Raw genomic sequence first — 26531 nt, forward strand, 5'->3', positions numbered from 1 at the left:
ATATAATATATATATAATACACACACACACACACACACACAGATACCTAGCTCTCGATAGCTATATCTATTTATGACTTCCCCTTAGAAATACTTTCTCTGACACACACACACACATAAGAAGAGAGATACAGTTTACATATATATTACATATATAAAACTTACTATATATGTAAAGCATATAAAAAACAGATAAAGTATTCCTAGGAGGAAATCATACACATTTTATAAAGTTACTTAAATTAGTCAGTTAAAAAGATCTGTAAGCACCTTAAAGTCAGGTAAAACTGAAGGCCCAAATGCTGACAAATATATCCTACTAAATTTTTAAGTCATAGCCATTTTTCCCATAATTCAGCCAAAGGAGCTAAAAGATTCAAATTATTTAAAATAGAAGCTAGATAAAATCACATTACATATAATTCTGAAAGCTGTTTAGAGTCACTATCCAAGAGCATATCAAACATTTAAGATTGACAACAATAGTCTTTCATTATCTAAGAGACAGGGAAGTGAAAGGCATTCTAATTTAATTAAAAAGTTTCTTCACTTTTAAAAATAATGGCTAACAAAAGAAAACATACTCACCTCTTCGATTAACTTTTCGTTTGGTGATGATGTACAAAGACACACAAGGTAAGTTTGCTTAAAACTACCTTTTGTACCAATTTCTGGATGGTCAGAACACAGTTTTGCTAGAGCAGTTGCTTGACTTAACTGATTTGTTTTGATTAGATGTTTAATTCTCATATCCAACAAGATGGGACCCTCAAAAGCTAAAAATTCATTCGCTTTAAAAAACAAGATATAACAGATTATTAACATTTGGTAATGATTCATTTGCAATAAAATACTCATAAGGAATATTTTTATATTTTTTTAAAAGCACAGGAACTAAACCGCCCCCGCCTCCCGCCTTTTTTTGCTGTTAGGCTATCACAAAATACTTGATCTTACAAGCAAAAGGAGATTATATAGCTAACTTTTCAAAGTTGTATTAAATATTTTTGCCCCTGAAAGTACCATTTAGAATGAGGTGAATTAACTTACTGATGGTAATTTCACATTAAATTCTAATAGTCAATGTTATTAAAATTATACTAATTTTTCCCCCCATAGGATTTATTTTTGAATACCAGGGGTTAGCATCCCTGTAGCAAGAATAAATCCCCACAGGATTTATTCTTGAATACCAAGGGTTAGCATCCCTGTAGCAAAAAACATACAAATACATGAATACATTTGCAGTGTTAGGGCATTACACACTTATATAGATAATCACAAAAGAATGTTTGGATACTCTAGAAGATGAGATTCAACTAATATTGTGTCTCAATACTAATAATATATTTTTCATTTTACAAAGGTAAAGTCTATCTTCCTTTAATAGGTGTTTTAGAACAAATTAAAATATACAGAAAAATAAAGGAGTGGGGGGAGCCTTCTGAAACTTCGGTGGGTTTGTGTTTTTTTTTTTAAACATCGATCAGTAAACCTCAATTTGCTTGTCTCATTTATGCGTAGTAAATTTCTCTTCTGTTCAAATATTTTAATTTTCTAGTACTTGTTTGATCAACTACAAATAAGAATTTCATTTTTATTTTTTGTGTAAGTGAAGAATTTAAATTTTAACGAGTATAAATTTAAAATTTTTTCTAAAATTTTTTTTTGGTTTTTGTTTGTTTGTTTTTGTTTTGTTTTGTTTTGTTTTTCAACCAGAATGAAAATCATGTTGAAAAATTTACTTGGTGATGGCTGGCCTGAAACCTTTGGAAGACTTTTCGTAATAAAAATTTAAATGCCCTATAAATAAAACACACAATTTCACTACTTGTGAACAGACTGGGACAAGTCTAGTATATAATTTGCACTCTAGAAGGTAAAGAATGAGAGATGTTTTCTGTTCTTTAAATATCTTTTGCTACCCTCTAGTATCTATAAGATAGTATGATCATTGCTCCTCAGTATTTAAATCATGAGCTTGTAAGTAATTTTAACACAAGATGCCAAATTTCATCCTTTTCTTGAAATCTAGACCTTTGTACCTGCTACTCTCTATTCTTTAAACTAAACCAAAAACTATAAAGACTGAACACAGATAAAGTTTATAAATGCAATAAACATTCTGGTGCCTCTGACGATATATCTTACACATACTTATCTTACATATTACTTTTCTTTCTTTAATATCACTTGATCCTATTAGGTCAATTATATTGCAAATATCTTTTTATAGTCAGTTCACTGTCAAAGCAAAATGTGTAAAAACTTTAAATCAAAACTTTAAGAAAAATAAAGTTAAAATAAAGTTATTCTGGCTATAAATAAGCCATAGACTTGAAAAAACAGCTTTAGCTTCCTAATACAATAATTCTCTTAAAAGAAAACTTTAACGATACAAAGTATGGGAATCATTTCAAAGACTCCTACAAAAAGTCATAATCAAATTCTGAAAATCATACAAAGAAATTATTTAAAGGTGGCAAGTATTTAATTAACAAAACATTTTACAGGAGAATCTTCTCAAATAGCACCATGTAACAGGAGAATCTTCTCAAATAGCACCATGTAAGTTAGAATGACAACTTGTGAAAATTATTTTTGTGCTAACTAGGTGTATAGGAGAATATATGTTAATATAAACTTAAAAAGCATAGTTGTTGCTGTTTTTAAAATGGGAAACCACTGCCATACTTAAGGCAAAACTGATTTCAGAGAAATACAAAATATTAAAGAAGAAGGGTTTATAGGTCATTTTGTCCAACTCCATCATTTGGCAGATGAGTAAACTGAGGCTCACAGAAGGCGAGTAACTTCTTAGGTTCATAAAGCCAGTTAATGACAGAACCAGGACCAGAATAATGGAGTCTTTTGATTTCCAGCTTTCTACAATGGTGAGATGATAAAAAAAAATCTCATTTGACTATTGTGTCTACTAATTAGAATGACACTGTATAACAGTAAACAGCTGTGAAGGATTAGGTTTTAAAGGAAAAAAATTGTGTATTCTTAAACTTATGATTCAAATGGATCAAAAGCAGACTATGTTCTAATACTCAAGAAACTACTGAAAACCTGCTTCCCTCCTTCTATCCCCATCCTTTTTTCCCATTTCTCTTTCACTGCTTTCATTTTTCCCATTTTTCTGTATCTTTCTCTATGTCTCTCCAATCCAGACCATGATTTTCCTTATAGATATAATATCACATCAAAGACTACCTCTTTTAGAGCTTGCCAAACTTATGAAAAAAGTTCTAAAATCTTTGTCCTTCGGTAGCTAGTCACATCAAATTTTATTTCCTACCCTACTTTTCCCACTCCCATGCCCCCAAAATAAAAATAGTGTGAATTTTAGTTCTGTGCAGTTTTTTAATATATTTTCTCTATACTTATGGACTTGAACAGAAAAGTAGGTTTTACTATATTCAAGCCTATCAAGAGAGCTGGATGACAAAAAATGGCAAAGTAAACAATTGATATTCATCCAGTTCAATTAAGAAATAATGGCCTTCTTCCCATAAAATAACGCATAATATTTTAAAGAAAATATTAGTTCCTACGTTAAAGATAATTAAATATATTACAATGAGTTGAATTTCTGTGATAAATTACATAAATGATAATTGAACATTAGTACTATGCATCAAAACTTAGATTAGGTCCTGGATTGCCTCTAAAGTAGAGTCAACTTATTTACCGGGTATATATTTCCATGCCCAGATTCACACACAATTTCCTTTGCAGCATCTCTGACTAGCTGTTTCACAAGCATCTCAAACTCTGCATATAAAAATCTCTATACCATACTATGTAATCTCAATCCACTTAGTTGTGCTCAAGCCAGAAATCTAGGAGTTGGCCTTAAAAATGTTCTCTCCTGCCTCCTTCTCACCCAGACATCCAATCCATCACTTAATTCTGTCATTTCTAACTCCTAAAGACCCAATCCCATTCACTTTTCTCTATCTGTACTCCTATCACTTACCCCTTCTCCCAGCCCAAATCATTAATCAGACCACTTTGTTGCACTCTACTAGTCTTCTGCATCCACTCTTACTCTGCGTCATATCTCCACTTAGACCCTGGTATTGTGTTTTGTTTTTGTTTTTGTAAAGCAAAGACTTGACTGTCTTCTCTTAGTTTAAAATACTCCAGTGGATTTCCCTTTGCCTTCAAAGAGTCAATTCCAAAATTCTCCCTAGGGCCTCCATGAATCTGCATCACCAATCTCCTTTTTAAAAATATAATTTGTATTTTCTCTTAAAACCAATTCACAGCATTTGGGCAAGAAGAAAAGAAATAAAAGACATCGAAATTGGAAAGGAAGAAGTAAAACCATCTGCTTACAGATGATATGATCTCATATGTAGAAATCTCTGAAGATTCCACAAAAAAAATTAGAATAAACAAATTTAGCCAAGTTGTAGAATATAAAAAGCAAAATACAAAAATAAACTGCTTTTCTATATACTAACAATAAGCAATCTTAAAAGAAAATTAAGAAAAAAATTTCATTTATAATAGCAAGAAAAAGAATAAAATATTTAGGAATAAACCTAAACGAAAAGGTCAAAGACTTGTAACTAAAACCTATAGAACATTGCTAAAAGAAACTAAAGAAGACAGAACACATGGCAAGATCCCCATGTTCACAGATTAGAAGACTTAATATTTTTAAGATGTACAACTATCCAAAGCAATCTATAGATTCAAAATAATCCCTATCAAAATTACAATGGCATTTTTTTTTTGGAGATAGAATAAAGTTGGAGGTCTTACACTTAAAGCTACAGTAATTACAATAGTGTGGTATTAGCATAGAGACAGACATATAGGCAATGCAAAAAAATAGAAAGCCCAGATACAAACCCTCATACATATGGTCAAAAGACTTGGACAAGAATACCAAGACCACTCAATGGGAAAAGGACAGTCTTTTCAACAAATGGTGCTGGGAAAACTGGATCCACATGCAAAAGAATAAAGTTACACCATTATTTTATGCCATATAAAAATTAATTTGAAATGTATTAAAGATCTAAATTTAAGACCCAATAAGTATTAAAGCCCTAGAAGAAAACAAAGGGAAAAAGCTTCAAGACACTGGACTTGGCAATGATTTATTAGATATGAAATCAAATATAGACAATAAAAACAAAAAATAGACAAATGGGAGTAAATCAAACTTAATTTCTGTGCATCAAAGAACAGAATCAAAAGAAAAGGCAATGTACAGAATGGAAGAAAATATCTGCAATTCATAATCTCATAAGGGGATTAAAATCCAGAATATATAAGGAACTCCTATAATTCAGCAACGATGGCAAAATCAAATAATCCTACTAAAAAGTGAGCTAAGGACTTGAAAAGATATTTCCCCAACAATGCTATACAAATGACCAATAAGCATATAAAAAATATTCAACATCACTAATCATAAGAGAAATGCAAATTAAAACCACAATGAGGTATCACCTCACATCCATTAGAATGTCTACTATAAAAAAAGAAGTGTTCATGAGGAAGTGGAGAAACTGGAATCTTTGTAAACTGTTGATGGGACTGTAAATGGTGCAATCTCTAAGAAAAAGTCTGGAAGTTTCTCAAAAAATTAAAAATGGAACTACCAAATGATCCGGCACTCCCACTTCTGAGCACGTACGCAAAAGAAGTGAAAGGAAAGTCTTGAAGAGAGATTTGCTCTCCCAGATTCATGGCAGACTACTCACAACAGCCAAGACGTGGAAGCAATCCAAATGTCCATCAACAAATGACTGAATTAACAAAATGTGGTATGCAAAGAATGGAATATTATTCATCCTTTAAAAGGAAGGAAATCCTGTCACGTGCTACAACATGGATGATCCTTGAAGACATTATGCTAAGTTATGAAAAGGTAAATATGGTGTGATTCCACTTAAATGAGTATCTAAAAGTGGTCAAAGTCATAAAAACAATGAGTAGAATGCTGGCTAACAAAGGGATGAAGTAGAGAAGGGAAAAAGGGAGTTGTTTTGTTAGAGTTTTACTTTTACAAGATAAAAAAGTTCTGGAGATCTACTTCACACCAATATGAACTTAATACTACTGAACTGTACACTTAAAAATGATTAAATAGTATACTTTACATTATGTTTTTTACCACTGTAAAATAATTCATTAAAAAAAATCGATTCAGCATTTTTAGCCAAAAAAATTCAAATTCAGAAATTCAATAAAAACATAACACTTTAAGTTCTAGATCAGTGGTTAATTACCCCAGCCACACAATTACCTCAAATTTCTACCTGCAGCTGACAATCAGAGGCTCTAATGTACTTGGTCTTGAGGTAGGTCTCCAGTACTAGTATGTCTAAAAACTCTGCAAATAATTTAAGAACAGCCAGGATTGAAATAACTGCTCTTCTTGGTAAGTAAGTATAGCTCAGTGTCAAAATTACCAATAAGAGATAGTCTTAATCTTCACCTCACCTCTCACATATTAGAAGTAATAGAATTTTCACTTAAAGATTTCAGAATTTCTTAAACCATGTTGCTTTTTTTTTTTAAATCTGAAACTTTATAAGTGATTATGGTAAACTTTATGATAATAAATGATTTTTTGACATTATTGATATAAAACAGAATTTTTAAAGATTAAAAAAAAAATTCCATGTCATAGTTCAACCTAGTTAGTAAGCAACACTAAAATCTGTGTGAAATAAGATTTAATTATTAGTCATTAATTAAAGTCTGATATAGTTATCCATATAACATTATAAAATACACTCATTAAGAAAGAAATAACGTATTTTTCTAAGATGTTTCAATAAGCCAGTGTTTTAAAATCATTTTTAGTAATGAAAATTTTTGGGTCACTGTATTTATAATTAATTATATAATAGGGGAGTATAACATTAATACAAAATAAATACAACATATGTCATCAGCCTGACATGGGACAGTGAACACTTTTATAAGTTTACTGCAGTTAAGTTCTAGCAGCTTAATTCTATACAGAGTCACTGATGTCAAGGATAAGGGTTATATGCAAGTAAAAGCAATCTAATTTAGCAGTGATTTTTTAAAAAAATCTAAAACGTTCCATATGTTTATTTTTTTTATAACAAGACAAGGTCAGTTAAGGGCAAAGGAGAGACAAAGAAAGAAAAAGACAACCAAAGAGAAGTTAGGAAAATTGTATTTCTAGGAATACTTAATATGCAAACTATAAGGTGCTCTTTTAATGACTTCATGTAAGAAATGTCCTAACACAAAAAAAAGTCAATGGATTTAAGTCTAGGTCTCAAAGTCACTCCTTTGGCATTCGCTATACAGATAGGTACATACAAATACACACATGAAAAATATACCAAAAAGTATCTAAGAATGAAAGAACTGAAGATTTACTATCAGAAAGCAAATGCAGTTGTTCATGTAATAATCAGATCCAGCCTTGCCCTATTTACCTGGAAAGCATTAGTTATCACTTGCTTTCTCCTCCCATCTCTTCTCCCTTTAAGATAATATTACATTTTATGTATGGTAATATCTGGTAAACCAGGCAGCAATTTTTCCATGTTCACATTAAAATGCAAAGTTTATAATGAAAAAAAAAAAAAGACTTATTTTCTCATAAAATTCAGAAAGATTTATAAGCCTTATGGAAAGCTTAAGCTTTAGAAATTTCCTTTGAAAACCAAGGGGTTCATTAAAAACAAAAAACCAAAACAAACTGCAGGGCTTTAAGATTCAAGAAAAGACTGGCAAGCTGATAAAAATATTTATGCAACTGAAAATTATCCCAGTATAAAGTAGAAGAAAAAGGGCCAAAGGAATTCACTGTGACTGTAATAGAAAGCTCTCTCTGAGTTGAGATTTTCAAATGACATGTATAAAAGAAGGGAAAGCAGGCTTAGGACCAAGGATATATCATGAGTGTAAGAGACTTGATACTAACCTATATAAAATGTTATTAAAGCTAAGACCCAAGATGACTCCTAGCTCACCTAAAATGCTGAGAACAATCAAAGTGGTAGAGGTACGGAGCTTCTTGAGAAAGGCCTGCTAATTGGGTTTGATTATGTATTATGATGACAGAGAAAAGAAGAAGAATTCTTCTATTCTTATGGTGGTTCTGATAATAAGCTTTAGATTTAAAGCGTAGAACAGCAATGAAGCAAATGGAAATAGGTGGAAAAATGTAATTTTCAAAATGGGGCTGAAGATATCTTTTGTAAAACTGTAAACTAGAGGAACAGATATAATCCTGAATATAATCCTGAGCAAGAATCTCAAAATTAATTATATTAAAAACATGGCTCATGATGATTCAGAAAAAGTGTGACTTTAAGAGCCGAGAGAGATTCACTAAACATAAATTAGGTTACACTATTCACACAAGTTATCTCAAAATGTATCACAGACTCAAATGTAAAATTCAAAACTATAAAACTTGCAGGAGAAAAATCTACATGATCTTAAGTTTGGTAATTAGTTTTTAGATAAAATGCCAAAAGCATGATCCATGATAGAAAAAACTGGTAAGCTGGACTTCATTAAAATTTAAAACTTCTGCTCTGTTAAAGGCATTATTAAGAAAAAGGACAAGCCACAGAGTGAAAGAACATATTTGCAAAACTCCTATCTGATAAAGTACTTGTATCCAAAATGCACAAAGAACTGTTAAAATTCAATAGTAAGAAGACAAACAACCCAATTTAAAAATGGGCCAAAAAGTCTAAACAGATGCCTCACCAAAGATAGATGAAAAATATGCATATGAGAAATGTTCAATATCATTTGTCATTATAGAAATACAAATTAAAACAATGTGATATCACTGCACACCTATTAGAATGACTAAAATCCCCAAAATAGACAATATCAATTGCTAGTGATGCTCTAGGATAACACTGCTGATAAGAATGCGCAATGGTACAGCCACTTTAGCATACAGTTTGGCGGTTTCTTACAAAACAAAACAGTCTTACCATATGATCTAGCAATTGTATTCCTAGGTATTTACCTAACTGATGTGAAGACTTATGTTCACACAAAAACTTGCATGTAAATATAGTAGCTTTATTCATAAACACCAAAAACTGGTAGCAAACAAGATGTCCCTTCCTAGGTGAATGGATAAAACTGTGGTACATTCATACAATGGAATATTATTCAGCAATAAAAAGGAATGAGTTATTAAGCCAAAGATACATGATGAATATTAAATGCATATTGCTAAGTAAAAGAAGCTAGACCAAAAAGGCTATAATTACAACCTTAAAAAGGCTAAAGATGGTAAACAGGTCAGGAGCTTCTAGGAGAGGGTTGAGTAGGTGAAAATACAGGTGACTTTTTTGGGCAGTGAAACTATTCTGTATATACTGTAATGGTGGATATATTACACTACGCATTTGTTAAAACCCATAGAACCTGATAGATAGCACAAAGAGGGAATCTTAAGGAATGGAAATTTAAAACAAATTATTTAGGAGGCCCAGTATGGAATGCAAAATAATATAACTGTATTACAAATGTTATGAAAGAACTTCACTGAAATAAGTAGGGAAATAAGGTGCTCACCTAACGTATCATACTAATGCAAGATATTAATAGAAGGGAAACTGGCTGTATACATTTTCTATACATCTAAACTATTCTAAATGAAAAAGTTCATTTAAAAAATAATAAATTAGGTCAGATTAACCTTAATACTAAGCAATCTGACTTAACAGAACTCTAGCTAAATATTGGTTATAGTCTTTCATCAAATCCTTACAGACAAAACAGAGAACCATGGACTGGAGAGAAGGAAAAATAGGTGTCTTTGATAAAACAATCATAATCAAAGGGTACTGACTAAGGATTAAAGGCAAGCAGGAAGATTTCTATAAGTATCCTAGGGACTAGGTTTCTGGGCACAGTCTTTTAATGATCATATCAAGGACCTGGATGCCAACAGAGTGTATGCTAATTAGAGGACAATGGGAAAGACAAAAATCTTGAGTAACAAAACCAAGATTTAAAAAGATTTTGAGAATTTACAGAGATAGAATGGATCTTATTAAAGAGTGAAATTAAAGAGGAAAAAAAAGGTAATACCTTATGTGCCAAAAGACAAAGTACAATAATGTAATTTAATAGCATTTATTTAAAAAAAAAAAATTCTGGTTTTAGTAACCTCGTTGAGTTGTGAGAAATATATGACTACCCAAAAAGACGATGGCATCTTAAGTCACACTAACTTAAATATAAATTGTTAGGATGAAGGAGAGAGAGTACCAATCACGTCAAAGCTTGCCAGACCATATTTAGGGTACACATTAAGTCCTGAGAATCACAAATTAAAGAGAACAACAATGAACAAAATGCACTCAAAAATTAGAAATGATTGTAGATTTAAAATCATGTCACATCAAGAAGGCTTTTAGTCCACAGAAGAAAAGATGACTAAGTGTCGACATGATGGCGATCTTTAAATATCTCACCTGCTATGCTGTGAAAGAGGAAATTATACTTTGGTATGGCTTTAGGGGGTAGCACTAGATCCAAAAGATGGGAACTCTAAGAATGTAGTTTTCACAATTTTCACAATGAAGATTTTCTAAAAGAAGGCTAAGAATGGACTAAACTACAGTTACTCTACTTTAGAAATATTCAAGCAAAGGCTGATTTATTTATTAGTGATGTTTCAGAAGGGAATTAAAATTGAGTAAAAAAATGAGCATTCAGTACCTTTCCAATCTTGAGATTATCACTAAAGAAGGGCACAAGTAACATGTAAGCCTAAAGTTCCTGTGATAGTCAAAGGCCATCTACTTGAATTACGTTGGTTTAATTATTAGAGTTATCTTATTCTAGGATGCTAACACCTTAAAAGTTAAACTAGCATTTTTAATTTTGAGTCCTGCCCGCCCTCAATCCCCCAAAATCAAAGAGCATTTCTTGGGTTAGCTGGGTTTTAGTAGGTCCAAAATTAGTCAATTAAAAAAATAAAAAGAAAGAAAGAAAATAATTCAGGATTAAGTAGACTATCTACTGTTGAAATACTACATCAAACCTTAAAGGCCCCACTATAAATGAACTAATGAGCACAGCCTATTGAGGTGTACTCATTATTTTCTGAGCTCTAGCTCTTTTCTTCAAACTTGCTGTAGGTTAGATTAAGTTAAACCAAAGGGCTAGATATATAGTATAAAAAGCTAAAAGTTCCCCATCCTTTTGAATCATCTTTAAATTTGAAAATGTAAATAAGTTAGTATGTATGTGTAAATGTTAACTCCTTCAACTTTTTCAAAGGAGGAAATGAACATACATTTCTAGTTTGTGTGATTAACATAAAATAACTTCCATCAAAGAAGCATTCTAACAGAGAACCAAGTAAAGATTATAGCTGCAAAATCCCTTAATCATATAACGTCTCTCTGGTTGCTTCATGAGTTGTATTAAAGTCATGTGCTATTATAGAAACTCTTCTTAGTTGCACAGTCCTAACTATTCCAGAGGCTATGTCAGGCAAAGACGAAGAAATAAAACAACATATGGACGGGGAGAGACATTTGTTAACAGTGACAATGTCAGGCACATTTAAACAAGTAAAGAAATTGAGAATTTTTTTTTTTTAATAAATTTTAAATCTGCTCAGACACTAGTTCATTTTCCCATTTTAGCATAATGTATGAGTTTGGCAAAACCACTCTTCAGAAATTGACAAGAGAAAAAAGTAGTTACTTCTTTATTTAAGCTAGGCACAATTTTATTTTATTAGGTTAGGTGCAACGAGGCATATTACTGAAAGGAGAGAAGATGAGGATTTATCTGACTTCAATTCCTGGCTCTGCCACACATCACTGGAAATATGATATAGACAGGACAATTAATCTTTCTGAGCCTCCATTTTCTGATCTGTAAAATAGGGATAATAAAGAGCCTATATTTCTCATAGGATCATTGTGAAGCTTCAATGAACCATGCATGTAAAAGTACTTTCAAACTGTTAAGAATTGTATAATGTACTTGATATTATTAATATATTACATCCAATATTTCTAAAAGCTGAGAACATCAGCAAGTATAATTTGGTTATAGGAATAAAAACATGGTATTAATATAATGGGAATAAAACTAATATGTCAAAGGCAAAAAACCTAAGATTTTCTACTTTTAAATGTTCTTATTATTTTAAATAATGAGGGTCTATTCTCCATTCCTCTAAGGTCCTGAAAACACTGTAGCTAATTTGTGGATATCCACAAAGGAAGGGGTACTAAAAATAAACTACTTCTGAAAACTAAGAAAAGAGATAACATTGCTAAGAACTATCGGGAAAGCATGGAGAAATAGTAAGAGGGGGATGTCAGGTAGGAACAATCAGCCAGAAGAGAAGTTTAGAGATTGGCTGGGAAGCCTTTTGGTAAATATCAAAGTGCCAGAAAAGTTCACAAGCAATGGGCTTAACACTCCCTTCTCAGAGCCTTCATAATTTACTATCACATAGCAAAATACCTAGAGTTTGCCATTAATCAACAGGAAAAGCAGCAATAAACTATTAAAGCAGATTAGTTACTCCTCTAGTTAAACACTTCAGGAAAAGTTAAGGTGAAAGCTTTCCAAAACAATCTCAAGAAAAGTACCAAAAACAACTGTGTTCCTCTTTGTGGTATGTAAAATTTTTGAACTCTGGACAATTGAGTGTTATACATATTAGTAATCTGGCCATCTAATTCCAATAAGATACCAGCAGTTTGAGTTTAACTGGGATTTTACTGCCTGAAATCATACAATAACAACAAAGCAGGATAAAATAAGACTGAGCAATTAGCTGTTTGAGAAAGAGTACTAATCTTAGAGACAGAAGACTTGAGAGTTTTAGCATTAATTACTTATTCTATTTTGAGGAAAATCATTTAACTACCCTATTTCTGCTTTTCCATCTGTTAAATAAATTAGTTATTAAATACAAGCCAGATTGCCACCTGTCCGGATGTTACAGAGGGAATTCCTCCGTTAAAGAGATGTTGGGAAAAAATTTTTAGTTTCTGTTAATGCTAATACTGTAAAATCCTATATATACATCTTCCCCCAAATAAAAGTGAAGGGCTTCAAGCACCTCAGATAAAATGGTCCTTCTTTGGGATATCCTGGGATGAATTATATCAAAACAATTTTAAGTACTTATTTTTTCTAGTCTAATGATTTTCTCTCTCTCTCTCTCTCTCTCTCTCTCTAGAAAATTTACCTTTATCCTTATCCAATGGTTCCTGGGAAAGAATAGTGCACAGTACCGGGTTTTTCCACACCCCAGTCTCTTGAGCTAGAGTAGCTAAAAAATGCAATTCACAGCTGCCATTCTCCATCAGCTTTTCATGAGCTACCTATAAATATTAAATAAACATCCAAAGAATTACAACAGATTTTGAAAAGCAAGCTTATCAGGCTTTAAATATAATACTAAACTTTTGAAAAATTAGACTTTTATCTTAAAATTTTCACATATTACAAAGTGAATTCCTTTACTTTTGATTTTTAAAGTCAAATCTCAATAAGGATTATATTAATTATAAATTTTAAATACATACAATATATTTTTATAAATAAGTCCATATTATTTTTCCCCCAAATCGAAACCAAAACCAAAGTTATTTCTCAAAAATGCTATCAGAATATCTATAGCATAAAAGAGTTTATACATTTTACATCCTCTGCGTTAGTAAAAAAAATTTCCCCACCAACTTCTACCATTAATAAATGACATTTACATCAAGGCCTAAGTGACAACTTACACATATTCCAATAAAAGAGACTTGTGAAAAGAAAACAACTAAAGGCATGATTTTTCATTTATTCATTATATATCCTTGGCAAATCCTATTAAAGCTGACACTGAACCTTGCTTATTAGTTTTTTCCAACTGTTCATGCAATTGGCATATTCTTCAGGCCAGAAAAGACCAATAGTTTTTATTCAATTCAGAAAATGTTTAATGAGAACGTCTATGGGCAAAGTAGTAGTTCCTGCATTTATAGAGCTTATTCTCTAATGGGGTGAAGAAATGTTTAAACAGTTAACACAGGCAAAAATGAAACGAATGCTGTTAAGCAGATAAAAAAATAAACCAGAGGAAGCTCTAAAATAAAGAGCCAAGTGTCATGGAAACTCTTAAATCTTCATGCTATATTTATACAAATGTCTATTCTTCAAAACTATAAAAACTTTCTTACTGCAACAAGTTCAAATGCTTTCAGAAATTTTCTTTGAGCAACTGCTGAAAGCTACCACAGAAGAATTTAAAGAGTTATTTCCTTCTCGTTAACTCATATAAAAAAGTGTCAACTAGTGCTATTGTTTCAAAAAGTTTAAAAGTTTGTCTTATGTTGACAAAAAATATAAGAATTCAGTATTATAATTAAACAACATAATTCTGTGGTAGAGTTTGTCGTCTGAATGCCAAACAGTGAGAAGTTCTGAATTATTTACCTAAAAATAAATACTTGCTGGGAAAAAAATCTAAGGTACAAGTGACTGCTACACTAAAGAAACCGCATGATCAAATAGTTGCAATATGACAAACAGGACAAGACACCTTCATTTCAACAAACAGTTATTAAGTATCTACTATGTGTAAGACATAATAGAATCCTACAGTATTAAGATATGAATCTTAACTTCAAGAATTCTCCACTTGATGTAGATTTTAATGTTTAATATTAAATAGGAAAGTTGATTTCTCTGCCTAACTCCAGTTTATTTTACGTGCTTCTAAAATTTCAGACTAATCCTCTTTAATATATCTCCTACAGAAAAACATAAGGCCAAAAGGTATTTTAAGAACTCTGGCTAGAATAAGAAAACTATACTTTTTGAAACTAGCTAGCAGGAACACTCTTTTTAACCAATTAGTCAAAATTTACTTGAAGCTATAATACATCTAGCACAATCTAGTGCTTGAAACAAAATTTAACCTTCTCAAAAATGCTCCAAAATATCTGTGAAATTGTGTAGTACTCATATAAATAGAATAAAAGCACTAAATGAAAGAGACAAAGCATGTGTTCTCAGCTCTAGGAGAAAAAGCATGTGCTTTAGAATAAAGAATCTGGGTTCAAATATCTACTCTGTGGTATTAGCTGTATACATATGGGCAGATAAGTATTTTAAAGTATGAGCCTCAGTTTCCTCACCTTTAAAATGGGAAATATATGCCTACCCCCTACAAAGTTTTCATAATAATTAAATGAGATATGTTAAATTATTATAAAACATATTGCAGGCTTTCAGCAATTAGTTAAGCTGTTTCTAAATGCAAATAAGGGCATTTTCTTTTGTGTTCTCTTACTGCTCTGGCAAAATTCTAATTATCTGATCTCAAAGAATAGTATAATATTCAACTAATCTATATAAATGTATATATTCATTTAGGAAAAAAACATTTATTGAGCATTTACTATATGAAAAACACTAGTGTTAATAACAGCAGCAATTAATGTTTGTTATTACTCAGATGTTTTAAAGTTTAACCACATAAAGAAAACTGACTTAAAATATACCTATGTTAAAACTAATAGGTAAATATTCTCACCTGCACCAGTGTCTGAAATTGTTCCCACTGTTTATCTGATAACTCAACGGGCAGACACAGTAAAAGTTCAACACAGCTTCTAAAAAACAAAATTGGTAAGGGTGCAAAAGAATTATTAAAATTTGAAGTAAAAGAAAATGAGTAATTCTAATATCAGTAAACTCCTCAGAACCAATCTATTTAAAATTAAACTATCATAAGAGCTGAGATATAAAGTTAAAACAAAAAAGCTAAATCTAATCTTTTATTTACTCAAAGGTCTACTCACAATGCCAAGCGTTCCAGAACCAATGCTACATTTTCACATTCAGAGGTAAGATAAGGTCGGGCTTTAACATAACTTTGGATAGCCACTGTGTATACCTCCAGTAAAGGTAAGGGATCTTCTGAAGTTTTCCATTTCTCTGCATATTCAAGGAGTGTCTGTTTTGGAAAGAATAATAAAAAGTATTCAATGTAAACTGAAATACACATTGACTAATCAACTGTTTTCTTTCTTCCCTGAGAAACCTGAAAAATAACTTTTTTTTATTTATAATAACAAAAATTAGTTTATACTGATTAAAATATTCAAAGTAATAAAGCCACAGTCTTATCTCCAGCAGCTCTCTATTGGAGAAAAAGTCAGTGTTAATTCATCCAGCAACAGCATCATTTCATGAAGTTTGGTTTTAAATAGTGGAAGCATATGTCCTCTCTTCCCTAGACAAAATGCCACCTTTCACCACAAATTTTCTAAGATTTAAGTATTTTTTTTTTAAAAAAAGACACCTGGGCAAGTAATACTTGACCAGACATGCAGTGAAGAATTTAAAAATTATAGTATATAACATTATTGTCTTTTATGACAAGCTTTATCATTTAAAAAATCATCTAGACCTTCAACATACACATTGAGCAATATTAAAGATATTATAGAATTATTATAAGGTTGAGTGATTTTTGTAATAAAGTACTTATTTATTAAATTTTAAAAAATACCCCTCATCTCTTAATGAAGTATTTCAAGTTTACCTTATCAGAATTACTAAAAAGAAAAAAAAAATGCCGTATCCTATAGAATAAAGAGATGGAAGGAACTTGCTACAATAAACACCCACATGTTAAGTAAGATACTACAACTGTTAAAATCGTGTTACTAAAAACTATCTAAAAGGTTCTATAATTATGCTAAATAAATGAAGTAGGACTCTAATGAAATGTTTTTATAACATAGAGGACTGCCACAATTGGTCCTCTTCATACTTCAAGGTTTAAGATTTATCTCACCGCATGTGGAAATTCAGATGTCATTTCCTAGAAAAGAGGGTATCTTGAAGGAAAACTTGATGACTTGTATCCTCTGGCATACAGAAGCAGCTTTAAAAATATACATGTGTAGGTAGGTAAGAAAGAAGGAAGAAAGGAAAGTAAAAAGGAAAGGGGAAATGAATTACATTCTACTACCATACACACAAAAGAAAATACTCCCTGCCTAGTCCTCTCTACTAACCTCTAAGTAGCAAAAGTAGTAAGTGATTACAGAGAACAAAGAAAAAAGGAAGAATAAAATCTGGTAAATTAAAGAGCAACATAATAACAACTCACTTCTGAGTAGTCATATACAGATAGACCCTGACCCTCCTCTCCAAGTTGGACAGAGGTGCAGGTAACCTGGAGATCCAGTACATCCAACTGGCATGTGAAGTGAGGACTATCCTGTGGCACTGAGCCCTTTAACCTGTGGAGTCTAACTCTAGGTAGTGTCAGAATTGAACTAAATTGTAGGACATCTATTTGGTGTTGGAGAGATAGAGAAATGGTATTGGAAAAGTCACCATGTATTTGGTGTCAGCATTAAAAATCTTTCAATAGGACTTATAAAAATCTAAAAACTTATCTAATTGTATTGCATTCTGGGATTCTTTTCTGATTACCTTTCTAATTCTAAGGCTAAAATGAGTATGATGTTCTGTTGTCTAAAAAATGTGACACATGTAAATGTTGGCATGATTGGTTTTAATGTTTTCCCGGGGCATTTTATGATGATGTGACAGAGAATGACCTTACACCTTAAAGGACTTCAAAATTAACACCAACTATGCATACAATTCTTACTTTAGCTAGCATCCATCTCTTTACAAAAAGTTATTAAATAATATTTTCCCTTTTCTGAAAAACAAGTTTGCATATTTAGGGAATTTCATGCCTGACAAACACTCCCAGCCTAACATGGATTAAACTGAACACTTAGGTTCCTTCTCCCTATTAGTCCTCTTGCAGCAATGAATCAATTTCCATAATGGTTTTAACTTTTGCTGGAAGAGAAATATATATCAAATGGATTTCCCAACAGCGTTAAAATAATAAGATGCTTCCTTTTTGTGTCTCCCAACCCTCAGGAAAAAAAAACCCAAAACCTCAAAAAATCGTATATATCTACATCTTGCCCAAGCCCTACATTTCTTGCTATATCTAGCTATGCAAAGGGTACTCATACATCTCTGCTTTACGTTCTACTTTCCTCAGATGAAATAACTCTTTAAATTTAATTCTAATATATAATCAAAGATGAGTTCTTTGGGGTCTAACAGAGTTTGAATTAATGAGAAAAATAATTGACAAATCACAGGATGTTAGAACCAGAAAGCACCTTAAAATGATCTCCTTTCACTTCATTTCATAGATGAGTAAAGAGGGAAAGAAAGCAGATGCTGGTGAAAAAGAGACCAGGCAGGTGGCTATTTAATAGTCTGTGAATAATATATTCAGGGAGACAGTAGAAGAAAAGGATGGCAGCAGATTATGAGAGATGGTACCAAAAAGAAAACTGACAACATACTCATACTGATTACATAAAGGAGAATAAGTTAAAAAGTTGGGTTAAAAAGCAAACATCCATCTGTATAAAGCTATGAGAGTTGATATGCACAGGCAGTAAGTATATTGATAACAGAACTTTCCTAATTTCTCAAGACACTAAGATCAGTAGTGAAACTGGAAGCATCCCTAACATGACTGGTTAATAAATTATGCTTTCTCCAATTAAATAAGTTACTTATTTGTATCTACTGCCTTACTCTATACAAGGGCTTTCAGGTACAAATCCTACAATGATCAGACTCATATTCTTTTCAAAGAATTATGAAGATCATTTAATTGTTTTACAAAGGAGTAATCAAAGGGTCCAGCGACCTGCACGATATTAATACAATTGGTAATTAGCAAAGCCAGGCAGCCTCATTCTCTGTGAAACATTTTGTCCACTACAAACAAATACTGTTTGTGGTAAGGTAACAGAACTATAAATCTATGGAATCACTGTCTAATTGCAAGTGCCTTTTACCTATATTATTTCAATTATTCCTTAAACTTCACGAGGTTAAGTACTATTTATCCAATTTCCCAGCCACAAAAGAATGAAATAACTTGACTTCTTCATCTGTTAAGATTATTTTAACTAAAAGTTTAGAAAATCCAACTCAAAGCAAAATAAACAATAAGAAAGGTTTCTCACATAATAGGAAATTAAGAGGAAGGGCCAGTTCCAGAACTGGTTAGTTTAGCAGCTCAACAATGTCTTCAAGGACCTACCTATGTCTTCGCTCTGCAATCTTCAGGTAGTGCCCTCACCCAACCCCCAGGTCTCAAGAAGGTGAAACGGACTTCTTATCCAGTCTCAGCAATAACCAGAAGAAAAGATGAGAGCATCTCTTCACATGCATCTCTCTTAGGAACAAGGAAGCCTTCCCCAGGAACCCCTAACAATCCAATTCCCATAAGCAGATTTCTCAACAGGTCTCAATGGCCAGAACTGCATCACATACCTGTGTCAAAAACCACAGCCATAATGGAAACCCGTATCAGATCTCACTCTCCAAGGTTGGAGACAGAGCCTGCTTCTCTGAAGCACAAAGCCATGTGGGGAAAGGAAAATGTGTGAATAAAATCAGAGTTCTAAGGAAGTGAGAGAAGGGCCAAAGTCTCAGACTAGTTGTCTCACCAATGGTTTTTATTCCCACATTCCCTCAAGAATGAATAAGTGAATGTGTGTGTATATGTATGTGTGTGAATGTGTATGTGTACACATATATGTATGTATATTTATGTCTACATACCCACATAAAGATAAAAGTCATTGTGATCTATTTTGGGGGATGGTATAGAGAACAAGAGATAGGAAAAGAAACTTAAGTCCTCCTGCAAGGGACCAGATTGCTTCCATTAATCGGTAAACTATAAACTAAGTATGATAAGAAAATTTGAAACTGTGTTATAAGAATGATTGGTAGAAGTAAGGATGCTTAATCTGGATAAGAAATAATATTTACTGAATATTTATTATCTGCTAGGCACTGTTCTAAGAGGTTTTACATTTATTACCTATTAGTAACTAGGTAAATTACAGTGATATCCTTCTTTTAAAAATGGACAAACTGAGGCATAAAGAAGTTAAAGTAACAAGTCTCAATGTCACAGATGGACTTAAGACAGAGAGAAGAGTCAAACCCTAGTAGTCTGAATTCAGAGTTTACGTTCTTAACTATTATGCTCTACATTTCTGGAGAAATAGAAATTTGATTCTGAGCCAAATTCACAAAGGTGAAAACTTGTCAAATAAGAGTTAGCCTTATTCTGTGTGGTCTCACAGGACAAACCAGAATCTCTAAAGTTTGAAGGAGGTACATTTCTGCTTCCCATGAAGTAGAAACATCAAACAAGTAGAGTTAACCAGAAACAGAACAGGTTAGTCTCCTAAGACAGGAGGATCTATCACTGAAGTTTTTCAAGCAGGAGCAAGGTGACTCTGAGTTCAGGATGCTATAGAGGGAGTCATATTTTGAAGATACATTTCATCATACCAGAAGAAACTACACAAGTGTGTAATGTGAGTGTGTGCAGGTGAGAGGGCTCATACAAGTTTTGGTTGGTGTGCATATTGTTTTAAAATTATTTTAATTAGTTTCTAATATTTAAAATTAATTACAAATTTTACATAAAACTTATGTAAAGTTTTTTGACTTTTTACAAAAGTATTTTCTGACTTTTCTTTTTAAAAAATTTTGGAAAATTGGGCAACCCATATTCAAGGTATTTGTGGTCACAGCCTCTATATTATAGTGTGTATTATGGAGCAAGCCTAAGATAGGAGAAATACAAACAAAAGAAAGGTTAAAGGATCATTCTCCAACAGGTTCTCTTAACAGTTTTCTCAATCAGGAAAACAACAAGCTAAGTACCCTTACCATAAAGACCATAATAATCTGCATTCGTGAGCCTGGAGCTCTCAATTGGTTTTTCAGTGGATGGCTAGGGACCAACAGACATTTGAGGAAAGCATCTAATAGGTGTGAAATCAAAACAAACAGTAAAAAAAAAAAAGAAAGAAACTCTGAGTGAGCAGAGACTATAAAAGTAGAAGACAAAATTCCAAGAATCTATCATTAATAGCTTCGGAGGTGAGAGAATGTAGTAGACCTATGAACAAAAACACCACATCATAAAGGATATTTATAGAAAAAAGATTTAAAAATATAATAGCAGACATGAAAACCTCAATTAAAGAGTTGGAAGATAAACTGAGGAAATTTCCCCAGGAAGTAAAAGAGATAGAAAAGATAAGAAAATTGGAGAACAGCGTTAGAAGGCCCATAAATAACAAGAATTCTAGTAAGACAGAACAGAGAAATGGAGGGGACACATCAAAGAAATTAACTAATTCAAGTTAATTTCCAAGAACCTAAGGACAAGAATTTTAAGATTAGAAAGACCCAGAGAGTGTCCAGCACAATTACTGAAAGTAGATCTATATCAAGGTACTCTGTCATAAAATTTCAAAGCTCCAGAACAAAGAGAGGATCAAAATAAGCTTTGGGGGAAGCAGAGAATAGCAGACTACTCTAAAGCCAACACTTGGAGTCAAAGGAAAATGAAGCACTTCATTAAAAAACTAAGGGGAAATTATGTCCGTCCAACTATAATAATAAGTATTAAGACAGGAAAGTCATTTTCAGATATGCAAGTTACCAAATTTTAACCTTCTAGGCACATTTTTTAGGATGCTACTGAAGGGAGAATTTCACTGAAATGAGGGAATAGACGAGGAAAAAAATGAGAATGGTATCTAGGAAAAAGGGAATCTACCACAAGAGAGAAGTGATAAAAGAAAAATCCCACAAAGACAGCTGTGCACTGACCCTGAAGAATAACTACAGCATATCAAATGGCTCTAGGAGAAATTTCTTCAAGACAAATCTGAGAGACTACTTAATGTGCTTCGAATAAGCAGATTCCTACAACTGAAGGAAACTTTAGATTGAATTAGTGACACATACATTAAAAAACTCAGCTAAGGAAGTAAGATAGTTTACGTCTACAGAAACCTGAGCTCAACAACTAGAGAATGCACATTCCTTACAAACACAAATAAAATATTTACAAAAACTGACCACAAATTAGGCCACGTACAGTTACAAGGAATAACAGAGTTAATATAAGACATTTCACATTCTTTGAGCACAATGCAACAAAGTTAGAAACTATTAACAAAAGAACGTTCCTACAAAGAAAACTACAAACCTGAGAAATTTTTTAAGTATTTCCAAATCATGGGTGGAAGAAATCACAATGGAAAACAGAGAATACTAAAACTTTAACTACAGCAAAAACAGCTTAACAAAATTCGCAGGATGCATTTAAAGCAATGTTTTTTAAATTTTAACCCCCCTCCCTTTTTTTAAATTGAGATCTAATTGTCATATAACAATTAAGTTTAAGGTGTACAGCACGGTGATTCGACAACTTATATACTGTAATGTGATCACCATCACAACATTAGCTAATACCTCTATTGTGCTATATAATCATTATTTCTTTTTTTAAATTAATTTATTTTTTAATGGTGACACTGGTCAACGAAATCCAATAAGTTTCAGCTGTACACTTTAACAGTAAGGCATATATATATTTACACTGTGTGTTCACCTCCCATAGTTAGATATCTGTCACCAAATATTTGACCCCCCCTTTACTTTGCATTTAAAGCAAATATAAGAAGGAAATTTGTAGATGTGTTTATATTCTAAGTTCTGCTAGGCTTTAAACACACACACACACACACACACACACACACACACACACACACACACAAATTTGTTTCAACACAGTACAAGCAAAACATGAATTTCCTACTGGCTTATGATTTTTTTTTTCCCAGTGAAAAACATTAGGTAAAAACAAAACTGTACCCAGCTAAACTGAGTTGTGTAGGAATATGCAAAATACACAACTCAAACAAGTACCAGCTACCTCAGTTCACCAGGTGTGAGCCACACCCATCCACACATAGTGTTACAACTTTCTGTCCAATTTCAGAGAACTCTCCTTCCACCATCTCACAACTCACAAGCTGCATCCCTTCTGACACCCACTTCTACAAGCAAACTTCACAAGTCTTTTTCAAGATAAAGTACCATGTTACTTTAGTACTTATGTATATCTTAACCACTAAATAGGTGTAACACTGTAGTACTATTTTTATAAGATTCTCTGTGTGCGACTGAAGTTTTTGAATGTTGTGCCTCTAAACCCATCTTTCACATAACCTCTGTGATTTTTGTGCAATTTTGCATAGCAGGTGATTGCTAGGAATGCATATGTTGCCATAAAGCAAAACTGGCTCCATCAGAAGAGAAAATGAAAGAGTCATAGAGGATAGTATTGAAACTAAGAGGAAAATTTGTGTGTATATTGTAATTAAGTAATACTATTGTGTTGATGTTAAATTTCCTGAGTGTGATGATTATATCTTTGGCCTTAGGAAATAAATGCAAAAGAGGCAATGCCATGAGTCTGTTAACTCTTAAAGGATTCAGAAAAAATAGAGAAAAAATTAAAGCATGAGACAAGGCAAATGTAGCAAAACGTTAACAACTTGTGACTACTGTGAAAGGTATATGGGTATTCACTGCAATATTCTGGAAACCCTTCTATAATAAAAAGTTTGGAAGAGCAAAATACTGGCAATGGTAAGTGTGGTAAATTCTTCACTCCTTTTGTATCCAAGCCTTTTTTCACATGACTATTGAGTATTTCTCATAATGGTAGAGACTATTTTCATTACCCCACATGAGTTGTTTTGACCAAAAGAGTGGAGCAGAGATGATGGTAGCTTAAGGATCATGCTCTCTCCTATCAAAATGAGAAGATATGTTCAGATTAGTCTGCTGTCCCAGGAAGATGAGAAGTAGATGTCGTCCCTGTTGCTCTAGTTCAGGCCAACCTATATATTAGTTGACATCAGGCCAAGATCAAACTTGTGCATGACTCCAGTCAAGACCAGCAGAGCCCTAACCAACTGCCCTTGACCTAAGATGAGTGAGCAATACATGGTTACTGTTATATATCACTAAGATTTTTGTGGTTATTATGCAGAATTTTATAATACAACTGGGTTAAGTAGCCAACTTAAGTTAGACAAAGAACAGAAGGAACTCAAAGTATAAAAAAATTTTAAATAGTAAAAATAAGAAATAAAGAAAATAGAAAATAAAGATACTATTACAGAGAAGAGCAACAAAACCAATTCTGGTCATTTGAAAAACTAAAAGAAAATCCTTTGGCAAAATGGATCAAGAATGAAAGAGAAAATGTCATGAAAGAGAAGGAACAAATAAATAGAATTAGAAATGAGACAATAGAAGCAATTCAGACTTTTCTTTTTTCTTTCTTTTTTATTATTTATTATTATTTATGTCTACAGCACCTGGTCTTCCTAGGTGGTCTCCTATCCAAGTACTAACCAGGCCAGACCCTGCTTAGCTTCCAAGATCAGACATCAGGCTTGTTCAAGATGGCATGGCCGTAGACCACGGACCATAGCTCCTCTGGGGCACGAACCCAGGACCTTCTGTGTGTAAAGCAGACATGCTAACTGCTACACTATGGAACCACATCCCAGACTTTCTTAAAATCATAAGATAATATATTGATTAATCTTATCCTTATCTGAAATAGCATAAACGTCTTTTTCTTTTTACTACTTACTTGCTTTTTAATGAAATATCTTGAAAATCTGAATGCAACAGTTTCAGAAAAACTTACTAAAACTATCTCAAGAAATAGAAAAAAAGTAACCCTTTACCCACTAAAGAAACCAAATTTAATATTTTAAAAAATCACCAGATAGTTTTTACAGAAAAATCCAGCAAACAATCCTTTGGAAAACAGATTATCTCTTTATTGCAGAAATTTCTGGAAGAAAGGAAGGGGAAAAATGGGAGGGAAAAAAGTTCCCCCAGTTTGAGGCTACTATAAACTGGGTATATGCAGTATCAGAAAGAAAAATCACAGGCCAATCTCACTTATAAACAGATTTTAAAATCCTAAATATTACCAAACCAAATCCTATAATAAACTTTTAAAACTTTAAAAAATATTTTGAAACAATCACAAAGTTACAAAAAAGTTGGAAATATGGTATGGTACAGAGAAAATTTTTTCCTGAACTACTTGGGAGTTATTTGTCAACCTGATGATGCCCCACTGCTTCCAAATATTTTAGTGTATTTCTTACAAACAAGCATGCCCTACATAACCAGATTATGACCACAAGAATCAGCAAATAAATATTCATAATGTTACTACCATTTAATCTTCAGATACCATTCAAGTGTACCAATTATTCTAATGACGTCTTTTATAGAATTCAGAACCCTGTGTCATATTTAGTTGTCACTTCAGACTCTTTAAGTCCTAAATTAAACCTAAAGACTCACTGAGGAGCCTGACTTTACCAAAGATTATAAGCCGGTTATTTTGTATACTGTTGCTCAATTTGGGTTTGGTACTTTCTCATGATTATATTCATGTTACGCATTTTGGCAGGAATATCACATAAGTGATGGTGATTTCTTCTCACTGTATCCTATCAAGTGGTGCATGATTTCATTATGCACCATTATGATGATGTTCATTTTGATCACTTGATTAAAGTAAGGTCTGCCCTCCTCATTCTGCTTGGTCTCTGACTTGGCATGTTAGAACTGGCCGTCTCTCTAAGTAGTTCCCCCTTCTCCCTCTGCTTTAGGCTCTGACATCCTATGCCAGGCTGTCCCTTTTACCTTCCTCTGGCTCAAAAGCCCCATACTAGGCTGCTCCCCCACCCCCTCCCCGCCATGGATGCCTTACTCATTTCATTTGGGCTCTAAATCCAGCCTTCCACCCCACAGCCATCTCTCTATGGAGTCCTCCTTAACCTAACTAGGCTCCGACTCCTGCCCCACAGAGCTGCTATTCTGTGGGGATGTATACCCTCTTTGCCTGATCTGGGCTTTGACACTAACTGGGCCAATGCAACATCCCTGCTCTCACCCCCAGATACCTACTTTGCTCCACCCTACATAATGGATTTAGGAATAAATTATTCAGGAAGGCAAGAGGAATAACTGCAATGCATTTTTTAAATGTATTTTGGACCCAGTAGGATTTATTCTAGCAATATGAGAATAGTTTAAAATTAGAAAAATCTATTTACTAATTTACCATAGTAACAGATTTAAAGTGGAAACTATATAAATATCTCAAAAATTACCCTCCCCCGCAAAAAAGGACACAATAAAAAATGTACCTGTTCAAGATAAAGGGAAAAACAAAACCTTTTTGTAAAAACGACTAGAAGGAAAACTCCTTAACCTGATGGAGGGGATTCAAATCTCAAACTTAAGGGTGAAAAGTTAAAAGCATTTCCCTTTAAAGTGAGAAACAAAACAAAAATGTCTGCTATCACTGCTTCTATTCAACACTGTAGGGCTAATCAGTACAATTAGAAAAAGAAATGAGAAAAAAAGAAAAAGAAATGAAAGTAATAAAAACTGGAAAGGAAAAATTAAAATGTCATTGTTGCAGACAGTGCATACAGAAGTCCAAGAAAATTCTGTATAGTTGCAGGATAGCAAACATTACAAAAAAAATCAATTCTATTTCATAAGCAAACA

At 32.7% G+C, this 26531-nt stretch overlaps 1 protein-coding gene across 4 annotated transcripts in view; it reads right to left on the minus strand.

Annotated features, from left to right (window-relative positions):
* ZNF292 (zinc finger protein 292) overlaps positions 1-26531 on the minus strand; it is a 77786-nt gene that overhangs the window by 22158 nt on the left and 29097 nt on the right. For 3 of the 4 annotated variants that reach the window (XM_039853177.1, XM_039853176.1, XM_039853178.1), the window contains 4 exons: positions 15827-15981; positions 15559-15637; positions 13219-13354; positions 588-790 (listed from right to left, as the gene is read on the minus strand). In XM_039853177.1, coding sequence (XP_039709111.1) covers positions 588-790; positions 13219-13354; positions 15559-15637; positions 15827-15981 — 573 coding nt within the window. The remainder of the gene's footprint in view (positions 1-587; positions 791-13218; positions 13355-15558; positions 15638-15826; positions 15982-26531) is intronic. The other variant, XM_039853179.1, reaches the window with a different exon arrangement.

This window comes from Pteropus medius, unplaced genomic scaffold (assembly GCF_902729225.1).
Source record: "Pteropus medius unplaced genomic scaffold, Ma_sr-lr_union100, whole genome shotgun sequence".
In the NCBI taxonomy this organism is placed as follows: domain Eukaryota; kingdom Metazoa; phylum Chordata; class Mammalia; order Chiroptera; family Pteropodidae; genus Pteropus; species Pteropus medius.